This window comes from Rhinoraja longicauda, chromosome 5 (genome assembly GCF_053455715.1).
Source record: "Rhinoraja longicauda isolate Sanriku21f chromosome 5, sRhiLon1.1, whole genome shotgun sequence".
NCBI lineage: Eukaryota > Metazoa > Chordata > Chondrichthyes > Rajiformes > Arhynchobatidae > Rhinoraja > Rhinoraja longicauda.
The window spans coordinates 62,356,136-62,376,822 of record NC_135957.1 but is presented as its reverse complement, the minus strand read 5'-3'; the positions used below and the strand labels follow the sequence as shown (position 1 = coordinate 62,376,822).

The following is a 20,687-nucleotide window of genomic DNA, read 5'->3' as shown; positions in this document are numbered from 1 at the left end:
AGCGCCAGAGACCCCGGTTCGATCCTGACAACAGGTACAGTCTGTAGGAGTTTATACGCTCTCCCCATGACCTGCGTGGGTTTTCTCCAGGATCTTCGGTTTCCTCCCACACACCAAAGAAGTAAAGACATAGGTTAATTAGTTTGGTGTCATTGTAAATTGGCATCAGTGCGTATAGATAGCGTTAATATGCGGGGAACGCTGGTCGGCGTGGATTCATTGGGCCTAAGGGCCTGTTTCCACGCTTTATCTCAAAACTAACCTAAAGAAACAAGGGATTTTCATTCCAGTTTTAATTAATTGATCAGTATCTTAGTGTCACCTGACCTTGAAGGGAGATGGAAAAATTACAATTTGCATGATCAATTCCTATCATACACCATCAAATGCACATTAAAATTGCCTCCTTGAATCTGTGAGTGGTTCTTTGTAAATGCAAGTCTTTTCTCTCTACATCAATTGTCTTCCCTCAAACGAAACAACTTGTACGCCTTTAAAAAAAATCATCCACAGCAAAAATATGCGAAACATCGTGGCAGGTTTGACTTCAATTCTGAAATTTAGCTCTATTAAGTTTTGGACATGGAGTACAATAAGTACCTGGTATTGTATTGTGCATTTTCTGCAAGCATCTGCGGATAATTAATGTTCCATAACCAATGTCATTTTGTAGAGTTGAGAGATTTTTTTAAAGTGTAGGTGATATTGCAAATAATGATCGCAAATAAATTATTATTATATAGAATTGCGGCATCCATAGTCTTTACATATGTGCCATTTTTATTTCTTCAATATTCAACAACAAACTTAAACTAGTCTTACTCACTAACCACACATACAGCTGTAAGACATTTGTACTCAACAGGTTATTCACTTTTGTTCTGAGGAGGAAGCACCGTGAATCACTGGGAATGTGGTCAGCTTTATCTGTCCTTCACAAATTTTGAATCTATTCTTGGAACTGACTTTTTTAAACTGGCGTTGGCTGGAATTGAAATGATATGGAAAGACATTCTGAACTTAAATTTTGTATTAGGTGAAATTGAGATGAGTGATGGGCAAAAATCACAGGATTATGCATTGGATGCACCACTGAAGAAGCCTTTCGAGCTTTCGAGGCTGTGCTAACTTTTTTGCAGAGAAATCCAGGAAGTTCCATCTCGTGGTCTTTGCCTTTTTTTTCCCCTCGCATGGTTTTTTTCCACTTTTGGTACTAGAGTTCACTTTTAAATACCATTGTTTCAGACAGATCTTAACTACGTGCTCCATGAAAATATTATTTTTATGTCTCTTCAAGTTTTCTTTGCCAGTTAGCAAGAATCCGTCTCTTCTGGTTCTTGACTCTTAACACCAATAGAAGCAGTTTTTCCTTATTTATTTTGTCTACGTTTTTCATGATCGCAAGCACTTCTGTCTGGTATGTAACCACAGGCAACACATCATGCTGATCTATGACCAGTTTCCTGGCCATGGCCACAAGGCCTTTATTCTACAGCGGTCTGCTGTGTCAGCCACAGCAAACCATTGGGATCAACGGCTTTAGCTAGTAATTTAACAGCCGACTCCTGTTCACTTCTCGTGCCCACTGTGCATATTGTGAAAGCCGTATTGTCAGAGTAAAACCTGTTGGGACAGTCCCTTAGCATGATGATGCAATGCACTTGCTACCTAGACTGCTCAAAGAGCTCTAACGTACTCAGCAGAGAACTGAGATACAGTGCGGAAACAGGCCCTTCGGCCCACCGAGTCTGCACTGACCAGCGATCTCCGCACATTAACACAATCCTACAAACACTAGGGACAATTTATACTTTCACCAAGCCAATTTACCTACCTACCTGTACATCTTTGGAGTGTGGGAAGAAACTAAAGATCTTGGAGAAAACCCACGCAGGTCACGGGGAGAACGTACAAACTCCGTACAGACAGCACCCGTAGTCTGGATCGAACCTGGGTCTCTGGTGATGCAAGCGCCGTAAGGCAGCAACTCTGGTACTGCAAGTGCCGTAAGGCCGCCATAGTGGTCAGGACCCTTCAACTCGATTGAGAGTAGAGGGAAGGTAGCCAGTACAAAGAGCATGTAACCCTTGCTGTATAATTACATATGCCAGGGGATAATGCAGCGTGTAAGTTGAAAATGAGGGCTGATTGCTGGGAGGTGAGTTAGAAACATAGAACATAGAAACACAGAAAAATAAGTGCAGGAGTAGGCCATTCGGCCCTTTGAGCCAGCACCGCCATTCAATATGATCATGGCTGATCATCTAAAATTAGTAACCCGTTCCTGCTTTTTCCCCATATACCTTGATCCCTTTAGCCCTAAGAGCTAAATCTAACTCTCCCTTGTAAACAAATATCCAGTGAATCGGCCTCCACTGCCCTCTGTGGCAGAGAATTCCACAGATTCACAGCGCTCTGGGTGAAAAAGTTTTTCCTCATCTCCATCCTAAATGGCCTAGCCCCTTATTCTTACAGTACAAGTGACACTAAACTAAACTATACTAAAACTAAACTAAAGATGGACACAAAGTGCTGGAGTAAATCAGTGGGTCAGCCAGCATCTCAGGAGGAAAATGGATGGGTGACGTTTTGGGTCGTGACCCTTCAGATGGATCTGATCTGAAGAAGGGTCCTGGCCTGAAAGCTCATCCAATCCTTTTTCTCCAGAGATGCTGCCTGACCCACTGAGTTTAGTTTCGTTTAAAGATACAGCGCAGAAACAGGCCCTTTGGCCCACCGGGTCCGTACCAACCAGTGATCCTCGCACATTAACACTATCCTACACACACTAGGAACAATTTTTACATTTACCAAGCCAATTAATCTACAAACCTGTACGTCTTTGGAGTGTGAGAGGAAGGCGAAGATCTCGAAGAAAACCCACACGGTCACAGGGAGGACATACAAACTCCGTACAGACAGCACCCATAGTCAGGATCAAATCCGGGTTTCCGGCACTGCATTCACTGTAAGGCAGCAACTCTACCGCTGCGCCACCCGTTACTCCAGCACTTTGTGTCTATCTTTGGTGCAAAACTAGCATCTGTAGTTCTTTGTTTCTCAAAATAAACTAGAATGTGAAAGCTGGTTTTATGTGCAGGTCGCATGGTATGGTCATCTTATTTGCATTGCAATGAACAAGTAGTGATTAATTGTGCAATGACAGTCCGACAGATCTTCTTGGGGATGAACGAAAAATCTGCAGGAGGAACACAGCAGGTCAGGTAGCATTTATGGAAGGTAAATGAAGGGTTGAGGTTTCGGGTCAGGACCCTTCAACTCGATTGAGAGTAGAGGGAAGGTCGCCAGTACAAAGAGGAGGGGCGGTCAGTAGCTTGCAAGAGATAAGTGGATCCAGCCGAGGTGGGAAGGGTGGAAAGAGCAGCAGAGACTGGGAGGTGATCGGTGGAGGCAACAAGGAGCTGCAATGATGGAATCTGATACGAAACTAAGGTGATGCAAGGCATCAAATAATGGAAGTTGGGTGGGTAACTCAACTTCGTTTTTTTTCTATGTTCGCAAATGCACAAGTTACAGTAGTAGAATTAAGCCATTCGGCCCATCGAGTCTACTCCCTCATTCAATCATGAATCTCTGCCCCCTAATCCCATTTTCCTTCCTTCTCCCCATAACCCTATGGGTAGCAATGGGCTCTTTGTTTTTCACCATTTTACACAAGTAGCTTACTGAATACAAGCCGGTGGTTCACACCCGGCCACCCCTTATCATTCAGCCAGATATTGCAGCAAATCTCAAAGCTAAAGTCTTGTCATTATTATATAGAAAAGATTTCTTGACGTTTTTTCAAAGGAACACCCCATCATCTTCCAAAATGTTATTATCCAGCTCACTGATCCACTGCTGACTGGAGGGAACCAAACGTGTATTTTTTCTGTGTTGGAATGGCTGGTCTGTGTGCAGCCACTGGCTGGAAAACCTTCATTTTCTGGCTGTTGCTACTTCTGGAAAGGTGTTCAACTGCTGAGAATTTTGATTAGCACCTTGCAACATAAACTAAGTAGCAGAGAACCATGAAGACACAGGCCAGAGGCAGAATCATGAATCCCCTTGTAGATTCTGTCACCTGGCTTTGCACAAGAAACATACTTCATTATTATTCTCATGTAGTCTGAGTTGCAAAGATTATTTGACTCATTCCCAAAATATTGACTAACCAATTTAACTGATGCGACTTGGTACTGCTTAAATGGGAATTGTATTATGCATTCAGATGGAGCAAACCACAACTTTTAGAGTGATATATATATATGTCACTCTAAAAGTTGTGGTTTGCTCCATCTGAATGCATAATACAATTCCCATTTAAGCAGTACCAAGTCGCATCAGTTAAATTGGTTAGTCAATATTTTGGGAATGAGTCAAATATATATATATATGACTTGGATGTAAACATAGACAAATTGGTTTGGAAGTTTACAGATGACACCAAGATCGCTGGGGTCGCAATGTCTGGTCTCTGGATAAGAAGAAATCCAAAGAAAATCTGTATTAGCTCCAAAGACAATCTTGAGAACTAAAATCTTAAAATCTTGTGGTAGGAAGGGCAACGGAGAGAATTCTGAGGGATAAGAGATATACGGATTTGGAAAGGCAGGTTGATTACGGAGAGTCAGCATGTTTTTTTAGTTTAGAGATAGTATGGAAACAGGCCCTTTCGCCCCACTGAGTCTATGCCAATCAGTGATCACCCACAAACACTAGTTCTATCCAACACCCAAGAGACAATTTACTGAAACCAATAAACCTACAAATCTGCACATCTTTGGAATATGGGAGGAAACCGGAGCACCCAGAGAAAACCAACGCAAGGAGAATGTACAAACTCCATAAGACAGAACCCGTAGTCAGGATCGAACCCGGGTCTCTGGCGCTGTAAGGCAGCAACTCTACCACTGCGCTACCGTGCTGCCCTTTGTGTCTGGGAGGTTGATGAGGGCAGGGCCATGGATGTTATCTATTGGATGTCAGCAAGGCCTTTGATATGGTTTCACATGGCTGGCTGCTTTGGAAGGTTAGATTGCATGGTTCCATGGAGAACTAGCTAACTGGACACAGAATTGGCTTCATGGTTTGGGAACAGCTCTGCCCAGGCCAGGAAGGCCCTGCAGAGAGTTGTGCATTCGGCTGAACACACCATGGGAACTACACTCGCCCCCCTGCAGGACCTATACATCAGGAGGTGCAGATCAAGAGCAAGCAAGATTAAGGGAGACCCCTGCCACCCCAGCAACGGACTGTTCCAGCTGCTACGGTCAGGCAAACGCCTCCGCTGTCATGCTGTGAAAACGGAGAGGATGAGACAGAGTTTCTTCCCACAGGCCATCAGGACTGTTAACTATTATATCTCCAGGCACTAAATTTTTTTCCTGTATTCATTTTAATTTTTATGTTGTAATTGTAATTTTTTTGCACAATCCACAGGCATTGCCACTTTCATTTCGCTGCACATCTTGTATGTCTCTGTGACAAATAAACTTGACTTGACTTGACTAAAGGGTGTTTGTCAGACTGGAGACCTGTGACTACTGGTGTGTTTCAGGGGCGTGCTGTCCCCATTGCTATTTGTGGTTTATATCAACAATTTAGATGAGTATGTACAAGGCATGATCAGTAGGCTTGCAGACAACACTAAAGTGGGTGATAACATAGATGGTGAAGGTAATTATCAAAAAATGCAGCAGGATCTTGATCAGCTGGGGAAGTGGGCTGAAGAATGGCAAATGGTTGTAACTCAAATAAGTGTGAAGTGTTGCATTTCTAGAAGTCAAAACAGGGCAAGACATTCACAGTGAACTATGGAGCCCTGGGGAATGTTGTAGAGCAGCGAGATCAAGGATTACATGTACATCGTTCTCTGAAAGTGGAGTCGCAGATAGATAGGGTGGTATAGAAGGCTTTTGGCATGCTGGTCAAAATTAGGACACCCTGTTACAGTTGTGTAAGATGTTGGTGAGGCTATACTGAATATTGTGTTAATTTTTGGTCAACCTGCTACAGGAAAGATAACATTAAGCTGGAAGGAATGCAAAAATGTTGCTCAAGGACATGAGCTATAGGCTGGCTGGGACTTTATTCCTTAGAATGCAAGGTGTGATCTTATATAGTGCATAAAGGAAGTGGGAAAAGTACACAGAGAATCAAGAACAATTGGCCATAGTTTTAAGGTGAGATGGGAAAAACATATAATAGGATCCTGAGGGGCAACATTTTTCGCAAAGAGGGTGACGGCTATATGGAACAAGGTGCCAGAGGAAGTAGGTTCAATAACAACATCGGAAAGACATTTGGACAGGTACATGGATAGGAGAAGGTTAGAGGGATATGGACCAAATGCGGGCAAATTGGACTAGTTTAGGTGGGGCATATTGGTTGCCATGGACGAGTTGGGAAAAGGGCCCATTTTGCTGCATGACTATGAATGGCCATAGAATTCATTTGAAGGAGATGTGGATTTTGCTCTGTTGCACATTTGATAGCTGAATTTAAATTTGGAATTTTGTCCGCTTTGCTTTTTTTTTTTTGCAGCTTCACAATTTTATTGCAGCCGGAATTTGCATGTCAGTTACCCCTATTTCCCAGTCTAACTAACAAGAACCTTGGAGATTAGTATTATTTATATACTCAATGTTTCTCCTTATATTCTGCTCAACACAGAGCAGGAGAATAGGGACGCTTGTTTTCCACTGAGACGGAAAAACTAAGGCAAAACTTAAAAGTAGATGACATGAGTCATCAGAAGTCATGGCTTCAAGAGAAATAACCAGTTAAAAGCTGAGAGTTTTTTTGAGTTCATTCTGAGTTCTCAGATTTAGTTAGATAAAGAATGGCACAACAACTGTGTAACATAAGATTTGTGTTACTCACATTACATTCAATTCCATTTCAGTCTGAACCTAAAAAGTGACAAGACCATTGAATCACATTACCCATTTTTGAACAGAGCAGACTATTTTATTGTTTTAAAACAATTTATTGAAAAGGGCTGAAGTTAACCATTTGCAGACTTTGTTCCAGGAATTGAAATATTATTCTGCCCACAGAACTTCCTTTATTTCTTTCAAATAACATTACTATGATTGCTATTTTAAACAGTTTCTGATTTTGGTAAATCTAAAAATGTTGTCACTAATAATGCATTATAACATTCTAGTGTTTGGCCAATATCCCTCCAAACTTTTCCTATCCATGTGCCAGTCCAAATGTCTTTTAAAAGCTGTTATAGTACCTGTCTCAACTATTTCCTTTGGCAGCTCGTTCCATATATCCGCACCCCCCCCCCCCCCCCCCCCCCCCGAGTACTAAGAAAAATAATTCTGCACTATCTTGTATTAGCACATCAATGGACACATATCTAACTCGATGAAACAGAGATGCATTAGAAATAATCAGCAGGTGAGCAACAGAGAAAATTACTTCAACATCTCTGATAAATAACAATTCATTGCAATAGAGACTTGAAGTTTTAACTCTGTTTCTCTTCCTAGATTCTGTTTGCCTTGCGAAGTATTTCCAGCATTACGTGTGTTTATTTCAGATTTCTGCCCAACACAGTATTTTGCTTTTGTGATCTTGTGAAGTCCCACAAACATTTAAGATTATGGACAAAGATTAGAATTACTAACTTTTAGTGTTAAGAGTTAGAGACTGAAACTTAAAGTTGACCAGTGCAGTTTCAGAAGATCTGAAGCCAATCTAGAGGACATTTGAATGGTGAAGCTGATGAACTTACAGACTCACTTCAAGCACACAGAATTGATCAAACTTCAAGTCAAGTCGAGTTTATTGTCATCTGCACAAGTCCAAGTGAGGTGAATGTAAAATGAAGAGCTTGCTTGGAGCAGCACAAAAATCAGGTTTTGCCATGGGTTTGAAATTCCAATTGTGCTAAACTGTAATATAAACTGTATTGACTTTCATTTGATTTTCAATTGGCGATCTTGTGCTCCTTTTAGGAAGTACAACTCAATAGCAACTGATTTAATCCCTAGTCCATACATCTATTTTAATATTCACTTTTATAAAATGTGATAAATTTCTGTACTGGAATCAAGCATGTGATTTTTTGTTACTTGTATCAGGCAAGATGAGCCTCTCTGTTAGGAGATGCATTCAGCACTGTATACAAAAGCCACATTTTGACTAATATGTTTTAAACTTGTATGATGTGCTTAATTTATCAGTGCAAAATTCTATTAGTATCGCTGCAATAATGACTGACCTACAAAACACCAACACATCACCCTGATTCACCTAAACCAACGATTACACTTTGAAAGTAATTCATTGCTTGTGAAGCTCTTTGAGACATTTCGGAAGGGTATGATGAAGTGTTGCAGAAATGCAAGTCTTTCATTTTCCCATTCATTCCAGCACAAAAAGCTCAACCAAGACATGAATCAAAATTTTGATCATTGTACTGCTGGGTGATTCTTACAGATGAAATGCACATTGTATGAAAATTTGACTATTGCTTTTAAGTCCTAGTTTTCTATTTGGGAGCTTCCAGTATGGAGTGGAACCTCATAAGGACTACTTAGGCTAGTTTAGACATATAGCGTGGAAACTGACCCTTCAGCCTATCAGGTCCGCACCGACCAATGATCACCCGTACACTAGTTCTATCCTATACACTGAAGAAAATTTACAGAAGCCAATTTACCTACAAATCCGAACGTCATTGGAAAATGGGAGGAAACTGGAGCACCAGGACAAAACCCACATAGTCACAGGGGAATGTACAAACTCCATAAAGGCAGCACCCATAGTCAGGATCAAACCCGGGACTCTGGCGCTGTAAGGCAACAACTCAGCCACGGCACCACCATTCCACTCCCAGAAGCCAATTAAACCTATAAACCTGCACGTCTTTGGAATGTGAGTGGAAACTGGAGCACCAGGCCAAATCCCACACGATCACAGGTAGTAAGTACAAACTTCATACAGGCTGCACCCGTAGTCAGGATCGAACCTGGGTCTCTGGTGCTCTAAAGCAGTAACTCGACTGCTGGGTCACCGTGTGCCACTCCTTGCTACCGCTGAGAAAAATTACGAGCCCTCAGATGGTATTTTCTGAATGCTCATTGAAATTTTAAAAACATTAGGTACTTAGGACTCTCATTTTCCCAATTAGGGCTCCCAATGAGAATGGTTATTGTGCTGAGAATGCCCAATTGAAAACCTTTATCGCAGCATTGATGGCTTTGTCATGCTAAGATTGTGCTATACACATATCTGGATGAGGCATATTGCATAAAATTGACATCTAATCAGCAATTGGTTTATCTGGCAAGGTCTGTGCTGTAACAGGGTTCACAGTGAAACCAGGCAATATTGTGAATCCTATGGGTGGCCTTTTAATAGTATTCCTGCCTGAGCCCAGGCAGAGGGCATTTCCTAAATTTATTAACCTTTAATAGAGGGCCTGTGGTTGCCAATGCAATTTCCAATGTCTCAGTACATTAGTAGAGGCTTTTGTGGGGATGGGTGGTTTAGGACAAGCATAACAATTAAGCCATTTTCTGCTACAATGATTTGCTCAGTTACCTGTCAATGTGTTTCTCTGCTCGACTGATTCCTGTCGAATCTCAAGATTTTAAAATGATGGCTAAAGTACTGATTTAAATGCATGCAAAATAACTTGTTTACGGTGGCATATTTAAAATAGGCTTAAGTGGTTAATTCTGGCTTCGGGCAAAGAAACCCATGATCAACATTGTCAGGTTTAGTTCTTTGTATTTACGGATACTTTCTAGGATTCTGGTTTATTATTTGTAAAGATTTATGATCACTGCAGATGCATCAGAGGCATGGATGTAACAGGTAAAATCTACTAACTGTAGAATGCTGGCTTTCTGTCCTTCACAAAGATAAATGAAAATGAAATATCTAGATTGCAACATGTCCCCAACATTGGCATCTTGAGTATCCATGATTTTAATTGCATTATCTTTGGCCATGTCTTTGGCGTCTAAACTCTGAAACTATTACCTAAAACATGTCTTGTTAACTCCATATTTAAGATGCTCTTAAAGAATCATAGAGTTTTACAGTATGAATACAGACCCTTGGGCTCAACATGCCTACATTGACCAACACTTCCCATCTACAGTAGTCCCACTTGCCTGCGTTTGGCCCACATCCCTCTAAATCTGTCCTATCTATGTACCTGTCTAATTGCTTCTTAAACATTGTGACCATCCTGGCCTCAATAAACCTCCTTCAATACTCCATACTCCCACCACCATTTGTGTGAAAATGTTACCCCTCAGATTCCTATAAAATCTTTCCCTCTCACCTTAAACATATGCTCTCTGGTTCTTGATTTCCGCTACTCTGGACAAGAGACTCTGTGCGTCTACCCGATCTATTCCTCTCATGATTTTGAAAACCTACACTGAATAAACGTGTGTATTTGACCTGATATCTCCATTTGAAGCTGAATATCAAATTTTGTTTGTCAGCACCTCCCTAAAGGACCTTGACATTATTTGCCATTTTGAAAGCAGCATGCTACTGTAGACTTGAATACTGCCTGAACAGCAGGTTTATGCTGATGGCATCCTGGACAAATCATATTCAAGCCATTTATATATAAATCAATACAAAATTTAAAAGTTGTCATTAGTTTTGCAATTTTTATTTACAGCTATGATTTTGCTCAGACTTCATGTAATGATGACAAATGTCGTAATAAGAACTGAGCCAAGAGATCCCTAATGTGGAATGCTGAACTCTTTAGCAAAATATAAGAAGCAAACTTAAATTTATAAAGCAAAAAGAAATACTGAGGTCATTTTCAATCTTGGTGACTGTGTAAAATCCCAATGGAATCATCACTAGGCTATATCAAAACCACCCTATCTTCAACAGAGGCAAATAAATCCTTTTATACACAACAATCAAAAATGATTCTGGACAAATTCTCTGATCTGATACAAAAAATGGGAGCTGCTGTCTTTGTCCCCTCTCAGTGCAGCTATTATATTGATCAAAGGGTCAAGGATTATACTACCCTTTCATGTCCACATTAGTAATCTTTCGTGTCTCTGCATTCAAACCTTTCGTGTTTTGGAGACCAGTTAGAATTTGCTTTATTTTCATGGACTTGAATTTGTCATTTTAGCAACAAGAAGAATCTTTTCATCTTGTCTTCACAAGCCAGAGCTTTGGAGTGTCAGTGGCCAATAGTTTCTTGCTGTTTTACCACTCACTCTGAAGACAATTACTTCCTCACATCAATTAGCGGCCAGACGATAAAACTATTTTCTCGTACGCGGTGGGTGTTATGCCAATCTCTATTTAGTGTTCCAGTTTACAAGTGTACTGAAAGGACCCTACAGGCGTATAGCCAGGCTGTTTCTCATACCCTATGAAACCCAAAAGGGTTGCTAATGGGATTCTTTTGGATTTTCTGATGAGGGAAACACTTAAATTAATTGGTATTAAATTGTCAACTCAACACTGAGTTCCCTTTGTTTTTTTTTTCACTTTACTTCTGGCTGCCTGTGTTAACAGCTCTGTAATTGATGTGAACAAGTGAATAAGTAGTCAGTTGCAAGTATTTCAATTACAGCAAGGAGTCTCTGTCATTGACACCTCGCCATCGGCAGAGGAAATGAACTTAAAATGCATAATGGGTCGTCGGGTCATAAATCTTCGAGAGAAAATTGGCAGCTGTCACCAAAAAATGGATGACAGTGGTTGCAGCAATGGAGATTAAATGAGCAGCCATTGAGGATGATGCATTCCCAGCAGAGATGAAGGCAGTGGAGAGGTGGGAGAGTGTTGGGGAGTATATGAAGTAATCCCGGAGTGATTTCAAACCTCGCCTGCCCGTGGGATATGCGTTTTATAACTGAAACAGATGGTTATTGTTTACTTCAATGAAAACTAAAGGGAGAGAAAATTAAAACATTAGCATTAAATAACTGATGAGGAGAAGTGAATCTTAATGCTCACCCCCCCAAAGCATGCTCTTTGATAGGCATTGTCATGAAATAGTATCAAAGTCTGCATTTTTTTTTGTTATGAACATCTCACACGTGACAGAGTCGTGTACTGTCTATTTTTTCATTGTAAAGTGAGTTCAAGAAACTCGGAACAAAACTTATAAGAAAGGCCTTAGTTTACTCCAGCAGGGGAAAGGGTTTTTGATTTATATTGTAGCAGTACAATTAAATTATGTCTATTCCAATCCTTCTCAAAGCATGTTCCAAGAGGAATATCTAGTATTGTCATGGGATTTTTTTTTTATCGTTAAATTTACATCTATCAGAATTGATTAAAAATGATCTTGTATATGGTGTACGCTGCCCTTTAACTTGGGCAGAATGTACAAACAATGGTCAAAGTTCACATGGAAACCTACATTTTGAATAACTGGGTAATATTATACTATTTATTCTGCAGATTAAAATATCACAGTGTTTCCATCTAGGCAAATATTTGCTAGTTTCAAAGAAAAATAATGTTATTAACTATTTTTCTACCTTTTCTCTATTCTTCTTTGGGCACATTGCGTCAAATGCAACTCTTTGAATGGTATTGCAACTGAACACGTGAACAATTTACAATATACTTTGCCAGCTTTAATTTAACAGCATTTCATTATAATTAATTCACTATAAACATCTGGTATAACCCTGCGCATAATTTGTTTTTTTAATTAGTACAATATCTAGTTTTATTTATTGAAATAATTGCATTAATTGCAATTCTTGCATAATTGCGAGAAGGCTGATGTATGATTTTACTGCCAGTACCGGGATAAATTTTGATTTGAAGGACAAAATGCAATTTTGGGAAGGTTTTCTGTTTTTTAAAAAATCCTCTGTTCTAACATACTTGATGAAAAGTTTTGATGGATCTCAAATTCCATGCAGTTTCCCAATTCCTGCTGCGACTTTGGGGGGGGGGGGGGGGGGGTGACCATTACCACTTCCTCTGCAAGCTTTGCAAGCCTCTGACCTAAAGTAAATGTCTCCTGTCTGAACCTCCATCTGCAAACTCGAATGAACAGCACTTGCAGGGTGCTGTTAGAAACTCCAGTTTGAATGGCATTCATCTGAAGGATAAGTGGCTTTGGTGCACGTTACTCACCAGCCATGGATGTTTCCATTAGAGTTATTATTGTTTTAGAAAGTTCATAAAGTATTATTAGTATGAGCAAAAAAGACAAATGGCTGCTGGGCACTTACTTCTGAGATGCAAATGTATTTGTGCAGGAAGAAAAAAAAACCTTCCCTCTCTTTACTATAAGAATAATCTTCAGGTATTTTTGCTGACTAAATTTAAATAAATTTACATAATTTCCTCTCAAAACAAATCATTGTTATTTTTGCGTTATGCTGAACGAACGCATCTTCCCGTATTTGCACTTTAATTTAAATTTATATTATGGCTATAAACATTAACGAGTTCTGATTTGAATATTTATAAGATCTCAAATGAAAATAATCGGAAGTGCTTTAATGAAACTGCAGAGATATGTGACTGATTGGTTTTGACATTTGATTTCAGTCTTGGAGGGAGTTTGTCAAATGCTTATTGACATTACTTGTCCAAACAGCTCCCTCACAGGTTAGTGGCGTAATGAAGGATAGAGTGCAGCAGAGGACTGTCAATCTCTCCTGGAAGGAACCGGAACATCCCAATGGAGTCATCACAGAATATGAAATCAAGTACTACGAAAAGGTGAGAACTGCACGAGCACGTACATACCTGCAACCGCCCTCTGCTGATCCCACAAATCAAAACATCTAAGTCTACTTTCAACTAAACAATGTCTTCATTTTGTTCAGCAATTAGTATCTTAATGGATCGCCTTCGGGTTGCCTTTGACTAGAAAACTATGTCTCACGCTGGAGACAAAATCATGTCACCATCATTGTCACTGTGTACTGTGGGAGTATTTTCACCAGAGAGACTACGATGATTCAAGAGGGTGCTTCACTACCATCTTCCCCACCACGTGTAGAGATGGGCAATAAATGTTGGCCTTGCCAGTAATACCCATCTCCTACAAATTAAAATGGGGCCTGTGAAGGCAGTGGCTGAACCATTTAAGCACCAAAGATGGCTCTGTACCTGTATCTAATTTCTAAGCTGTGAAACATAGCTGAACTCAGTCACAATATTAGCTTCATCCAGCTGTTTTCAAGAGAGAGTTAGATTTAGCTCTTTAGGGCTAAGGGAATCAAGGGATATGGGAAAATGCCGGAATGGGGTATTGATTTTGGATGGTCAGCCATGATCATATTGAATGGTGGTGCTGGCTCGAAGGGCCAAATGACCTACTTATGCACCTATTTTCTATGTTTCTATGTTAAGGAGAAAATCTATTTCCAAAGAATGGAAGGGGATCTCAAATCCCCTGGATGGAAGTGAGGGAAAAGGTAGTTGTGACAGGTGTTACATCTCCTGTGATTGCACAGGAAAGAGCCAGGGGAGGGAGCGGGTTGGTTGGGAAGGGATGAGCGAACCAAGGATTTGCGGAGAGAGGTCTCTATGGAAAATGGAAAAGTCCATAGACTTTTCTATGGACTTTGGAAGGTGTGACTGGTAGTAAAGTAGTATTACATTAAAGGTGATGGAGATGTCAGAAAATGATGTATTGGGTTCAGAGATTAGTGGGTGAAAGGTGAGGAGTGGGGAACTTGTATTCTTGTTCCATTTGGTGGAGTGGGGGTAGGGGGTGGAAGGACACCAAGAGTAGAACTACAGCACACAAAGAAAACATGGATGAGGGCTCCATCCGCAACTGCAGGAGGGAACCAAAAGTCTCTTAAATGCCACTCTTGCATCTGACTCGACTACCACATTCCAGGCACTCAGCACCTTCGGTGTAAATAAACTTGCCCCACTCATTGCCCGCCCTCAAACTTTGCCCTTCTCACCTTAGGTTTATGCCTCAAATATTTATTTTTCAATCATGGGAATACGGTTCTGACTGTCCACGAGTTGGGTTTGTCTGTAAACCTCAGATATGAAAACTGGAAAGTGATAGATATTCCGAGAGAACAACATGTTTGGCTGACCTTAATAAAATCAAGGAAAAGGTTGGAACAAAGGAAGTGTTGATTCAGGTCAAATTAAATGGGGGGAAATGTTGTTATAAACTGGGAACCAAATAAACTATTGAAATATTAGGCAATTGGACGTTCAGTTAGGAAGGAGATGAAGAGAAAATGTATTTAGTCAGAGAGTGGTAAATCTGTGGAATTCCTTGCCACAGAAGGCTGTGGAGGCCAAGTCAGAGATAGATAGATTCTTGATGAGTACAGGTGTCAGAGGTTATGGGGAGAAGGCCAGAGAATGGGGATAGGGGGGAGAGATAGATCAGCATGATGGACTGGCAGATTAGACTTGATAGGCCGAATGGCCTAATTCTACTGCTATTCCGTATGGCAATACTTCAGTGTGTCTGCATTTTGAAAACAAAATCACTTTTTAAAAATCAGAACCAAGAAAAAAGTAATATGACACCCCCATAATTTATTTGTTCTTGATAATCTGGTAGTAACAAAGTTCCCTACCTTGCTGCAAAGCTGGGTTCTTTCAGGTTAATGTGAAATCCTGATTTGGCCCGATTGCATGCAGACACTTAGATTTGCATGCTTTATACCCACTCAATTTCTATTCCTCTTCTGGGATTTATTTAAAACTTCACTCCTTTTAAATTTGATCCTCCCGGCCACCTTTGTGCACTCCAATATTACACAGAGAACCAAAAAAAGATGAGCATCTGGCTGTTGATGTGTTAATGCAGAATGTGACCGCTGTCTGCTACAAAGAATTATTACTGCCAAAATGTCACTGCTTAATTCAGTGTTACCTTGCAATTTACCCGTTGTCCTATTGAGAACATGCAATGTGTTGGCTGTACTCTACAGTATTTTGGCCTCAGCTTCTAATAGAAACATTGTTGATAATCAACATGACAGCAGAAAATCTCCAGCTCTGAATAGCGTGCAGCCTGATGTCCATTATGATGGAAAACAAGTCATAGTCATAATATCGTAACTGATGGGGCAGCATCAGTTTAACTTAACTGTGGCCTCAAACATTGACGTTAACTAATCAGATTAAAATCACAGGTGGTTCTCAATATACCAAAACAAAGCCCCAGAGACTAATTCACTGGGCTGCAAAACACTGATCATACACACTCCAAAGCAGTAAACGACTTCTCAATGCTAAGTGGAAAACATTCACTTTGAAGCTTGTTTTGCTGTGCAGATAAAGTGATAAAAATGAATTACTGCTGGAACAAGATACTGGAGCCAAAATCTATGTATTAAAAGCAGAGCCTATTTGAAGGCTGAGTTCTTCCTTTTGAGAGATTTCATCTGATCAAAGATAAAAGTATTAAAATAATAGACTGAAATAAGCTTCAAAAAGTCCGTCTTAACAAGATGGGATATGACTAGATAGAATATAATAGGTTCCCAGGGGTAAGTTTCAGGACTTTAATTTAATCACGAGGTTCAGGTGATGTCATAAGCTGCAAGATCGAAGCTCAAGTGGCTTGTGAATATTATTTGATTCCTTCAGTTGAATAAACAGCCTTTAACTCATTCCTGGACATGTCACCTACCATGGCACAAGCATGAAAAAAGATTTTTGAAAAATAAAAAGTTAATTTTAATGAGGTCAAAAATTCTAGTACATCCCAAAGAATGCAAAACTATTCACAACATGGCGTCAGAAGTGGAAGGGCTGGTCTAAACTTTGGTTTGGTACTTCTGAGTTTGTACATATTGCCATCTGGTATAATTTAGTTTAGTTTTTATTGTCACGTGTTCACTGAGGTACAGTGAAAAGCTTTTTGTTGCGTGCATTCCGCTCAGCGGAAAGACTATACATGATTACAATCAAGCCATCCACATTGTACAGATACAAGCTAAAGGGAAAAACATGTAGTACAAGATACAAGTCCAGTAAAGTGATCAGAGAGAGTTTGAAGGTCACCAACGAAGTAGATGGTAGATCAGAACCGCTCTCTCGTTGGTGATAGGATATCTGAGGTTGGCTTCAGTTGATTAGGTTCACCACACACAAAGATTAGACTTGGGAGGTGGGGAAGGTGTCTGAGGCTGGGGGTGGAAATTGGAAGAAGTCTGGCATTGATAGAAACATGAGCTCATCTGGAAATCTAGACTGGGACGGTAGGGAAATTGTGCTAGGAAGACCAATGGTTCTTTATTATCATATATACCCAAGTACAGTGACATTATTTTTTTTGCATGCTGTTGAGTGGTAATCCTACTGAACTGTTTGGAGTCCCAGACCATGTATAGTCTTTCCTCTGACTGGAATGCAAATAGCAAAAATTCGGTAAACAGATAAATGGAAAATGATCTGGAAATCCTGATTTTACAATTACAATTGAATCTCTAAACAATAATGACTTAAAATATAAAAACATTCCCTCCCACTTTTTACTCTCACTGCAGAATTTAATACAAATTATTCTTTTTTCCAGAATCTAAAAGATCGCACTTACTCCACAGTAAAATCTACCTCAACATCAACCACCATTAATAACCTGAAACCAGGTACAGCCTACATCTTCCAGATCCGAGCCTTTACTACAGCTGGCTATGGAAACTACAGCCCCAGGCTAGAAGTCTTAACCCCAGAGGAGAGTACAGGTAAGACTCACGAACATGACCCTTTTTGGGTTGTTGGGCAAAAAGTATGTTTCTCATAGCAGATTCAGCCTGATTCAAATCCTTTTGAGAAGCAAAAGCAGATGTGAGGTATCCCCCACTGAATTTCCTGGACAGCTCAAGAACAATTATGGCAGAGGCCCAGGAGTTGGTATCTGACAGATTTATTTGCTAGTTAGTTCCCCACGACAATAAAGAATCACTAAGTAAAGTGAAGGGAAAATATCTGCCTTGAGAACATGTTCTAATAAATAAGTAAGCAATGCCCTCTTCTGCACCAACCAGCACCTTGCCACAATGTTGATTTACAGTGCATTGTGGAATTACAGATTTTACTGACAAGCTTTTTTTCACTGAAGATGAACTTTTATGTCCGTCCTCCTCCACCATGCCCAAGGCTAAATGCATTTGTTGGGGAGAGAGGGGGACTGAGCTGTTTTGAAATATAACTGTATATATTGGCACAAGAGGCTTTTCATGTCCCATGGCACCAACCCAGAAATCATGCAAGGCACTTCATAAATAAATATTTCAACATCTGTTGACTCTTTGTGATCAGATAAGCCTATGAATATTGGGTGAGAATACCGCTAACCTGATCTATAGCATGGCTACACATCAACCCTACTATCCTCACAATTAATAATCAACACATTGTCTAAACATAATTTATAATGACAATTGACGTGCCAGAGGTTAGCAGATGCAGCAGTAATTTGGTTTCAGGAAACGATAAATATGGTCAAATTCACTGGGATTTCTTCAACCAAATATAATATTTTTACCGTCGTTTTTGTATCAGAAGATAGTAAACCAAATCCCATTATACGAGGTCATTTTAATCAGCTCTAAATATCTCATCATCTCAAGCCTGAGTCCATAGATTCCTTTGAAGGTTGATTCTTTTGCCCTGTGGTTAGTTGATTTTTTTTCGACGTGGCTTTGATATTTTAAGCACGTCTTTCCGCAAGCAGTCATCTCCCAACAACCATGAGAAGACATCTTGATTTTAATGAATAATAAACATGACTTAATGCATATTGTTCAATTTATTTCTGAACATGGGCAGGCATAAACTGACTGCTGCATGGATAAAGCTTTTCTATCTTGTTTTTAAATGCACCATCCATTTTTTTAATACTTTATAGATTTGGTACACATGGACTGTTAATCACACTGACCAGTGCTCTTATGAAATTTATGGGTACATGGTCTGAAAATGCCCTCATATACTAGTACACACAGCATTACTTACATCTGACCAGTTTTATAAAGTGAAAGCCTCACCTCTTTCCCCTTGGACTCAATGGACTGGCTAATAAGTATTGATATATCCCATATGACTTCTTATCCATGTTATCCACCCGCAGTGTCACTTTCAAGAATCTTTGGATTTCGGCATCAAGGTCCCTTTGTTCCTCAATATTCTCTAAAACTCTACCATTCATAGTATGCTTCCTAGCCTCATTAGTACTCAAACAAAATACAACATCTCACATTTTATAGTAGCGTGAATTCCATCTGCCATTTCTTAATCCATTTCACCAACAATATCACCTCGAAGCCTGAGACTATTCTCCAGACCCTCAATACCTCTAAGAATCTTGGTCTCATCTACAAATCTACTGACCATTACCGCCGACATCCATATCCAAATCATTCGCATGCATCAGAGAGATTGCAAACAATAAGAGTCTCAGCTTTGATCACTGTGAACTACTAATCACGGACATTCCACCGCAAAAGCAACCTTACGGCAGCGCTCTGTCTCTTACTGCCAAGCCAATTGTGGATGCAATTTACCAACTTGCCCTTCGTTCCATAGGTCCTAATGTTTTGGACTAGTCTTCTTTGTGAGATCTTGTCAAAGGTCTTATTTTAAAAAAACATCCACTGCACTGCCCTCATCAATACATTTTTTTTTACCTCTTCAAAAGATTCAATAATTTTGGCCAGACAGGATCTGCCCCCTGATAAAGCTATGCTGGCAATCTCTGATTAGTACTCTGCCTTTCCAAGTGATCATTAATCCTATCCCTTGGAATCTTTTTCATTAACTTTACTATTACTGATATTAGCCTGACAGGTCTATAATTACTAGGCTTTTTTCAGCTGCCCTTTTTGAAAAGAGTTACCAGATTTTCCACCCTTCGATTATCTGGTATTTCGCCTGTCGTCAGCACAGGTTTAAAAATCTCAGCCTGAGCCCTCAAAATCTCTTCCTTTGCCTCCCATAACAGCTGGGGATAAATCTCATCCGTCCCTGGAGATATATCCACCTCTAAGCCTGCTAAGGGATCAAGCACCTCCTCTTTATTTATGGTGACGAGCTAGAATTTCACCTTCCCCTTCACTAAATTCTCCAATTACAAAGTCTACTTGCTCTGTAAATACCAAAGAAAAGTGTTCATTTAGGAGCTCACCTCAATGTTATACACGGCCTGTTAGTAGTTATCTTTTGCACTTGATTGTTATACTATTCATGGTAATGATGCTGATAATGTTGTTACAGGATGGATACTGATGTTTTTAGTGTACACTGAATGTGTGATCTGACCAGTAAAGTTCACTCAATTGACTTTTACATTATCCATTCAGTCCTATAATATATTTGTCATATTTCCTGATACAGGCTGGTAGCACAGTACATATTGTCTGCACTATAAGACGTTCATTGTATGCTGATTGTACGATAAATGCTGATTTAAATTCCTGCAATTGGAACATTATTGTTTGATAAATATACTTATGTCATATCACAGTCACTGGGCAATGTGTTTCTGATAATCATGAATAGCCACAAGGATCTAGAAATAATACCCATGGCAATACGCAATAGTTGATGTGAACAAAATATCTCCAGAGATGAAGGCATGAATTCAAGGTTGTGTTATCTGTCAAATAATTTCTAAAGTATTTATTACATGACCCATATTGTTCTAAAAACATTACTTTTTATTATTTTGCACCAGCACATAAAATAATGAATTGAATCGT

General features: G+C 39.9%; 1 protein-coding gene across 6 annotated transcripts in view; it reads left to right on the top strand.

Moving 5' to 3' along the window:
- Positions 1-20,687, top strand: part of epha7 (eph receptor A7) — a 265,558-nt gene that overhangs the window by 189,978 nt on the left and 54,893 nt on the right. For 5 of the 6 annotated variants that reach the window (XM_078399674.1, XM_078399673.1, XM_078399671.1 and 2 more), the window contains exons 6-7: positions 13,589-13,713; positions 17,504-17,672. The exons of the other annotated variant lie outside the window; for it this stretch is intronic. In XM_078399674.1, the coding sequence (XP_078255800.1) occupies positions 13,589-13,713; positions 17,504-17,672 (294 nt within the window). The remainder of the gene's footprint in view (positions 1-13,588; positions 13,714-17,503; positions 17,673-20,687) is intronic. 6 annotated transcript variants of the gene reach the window in all.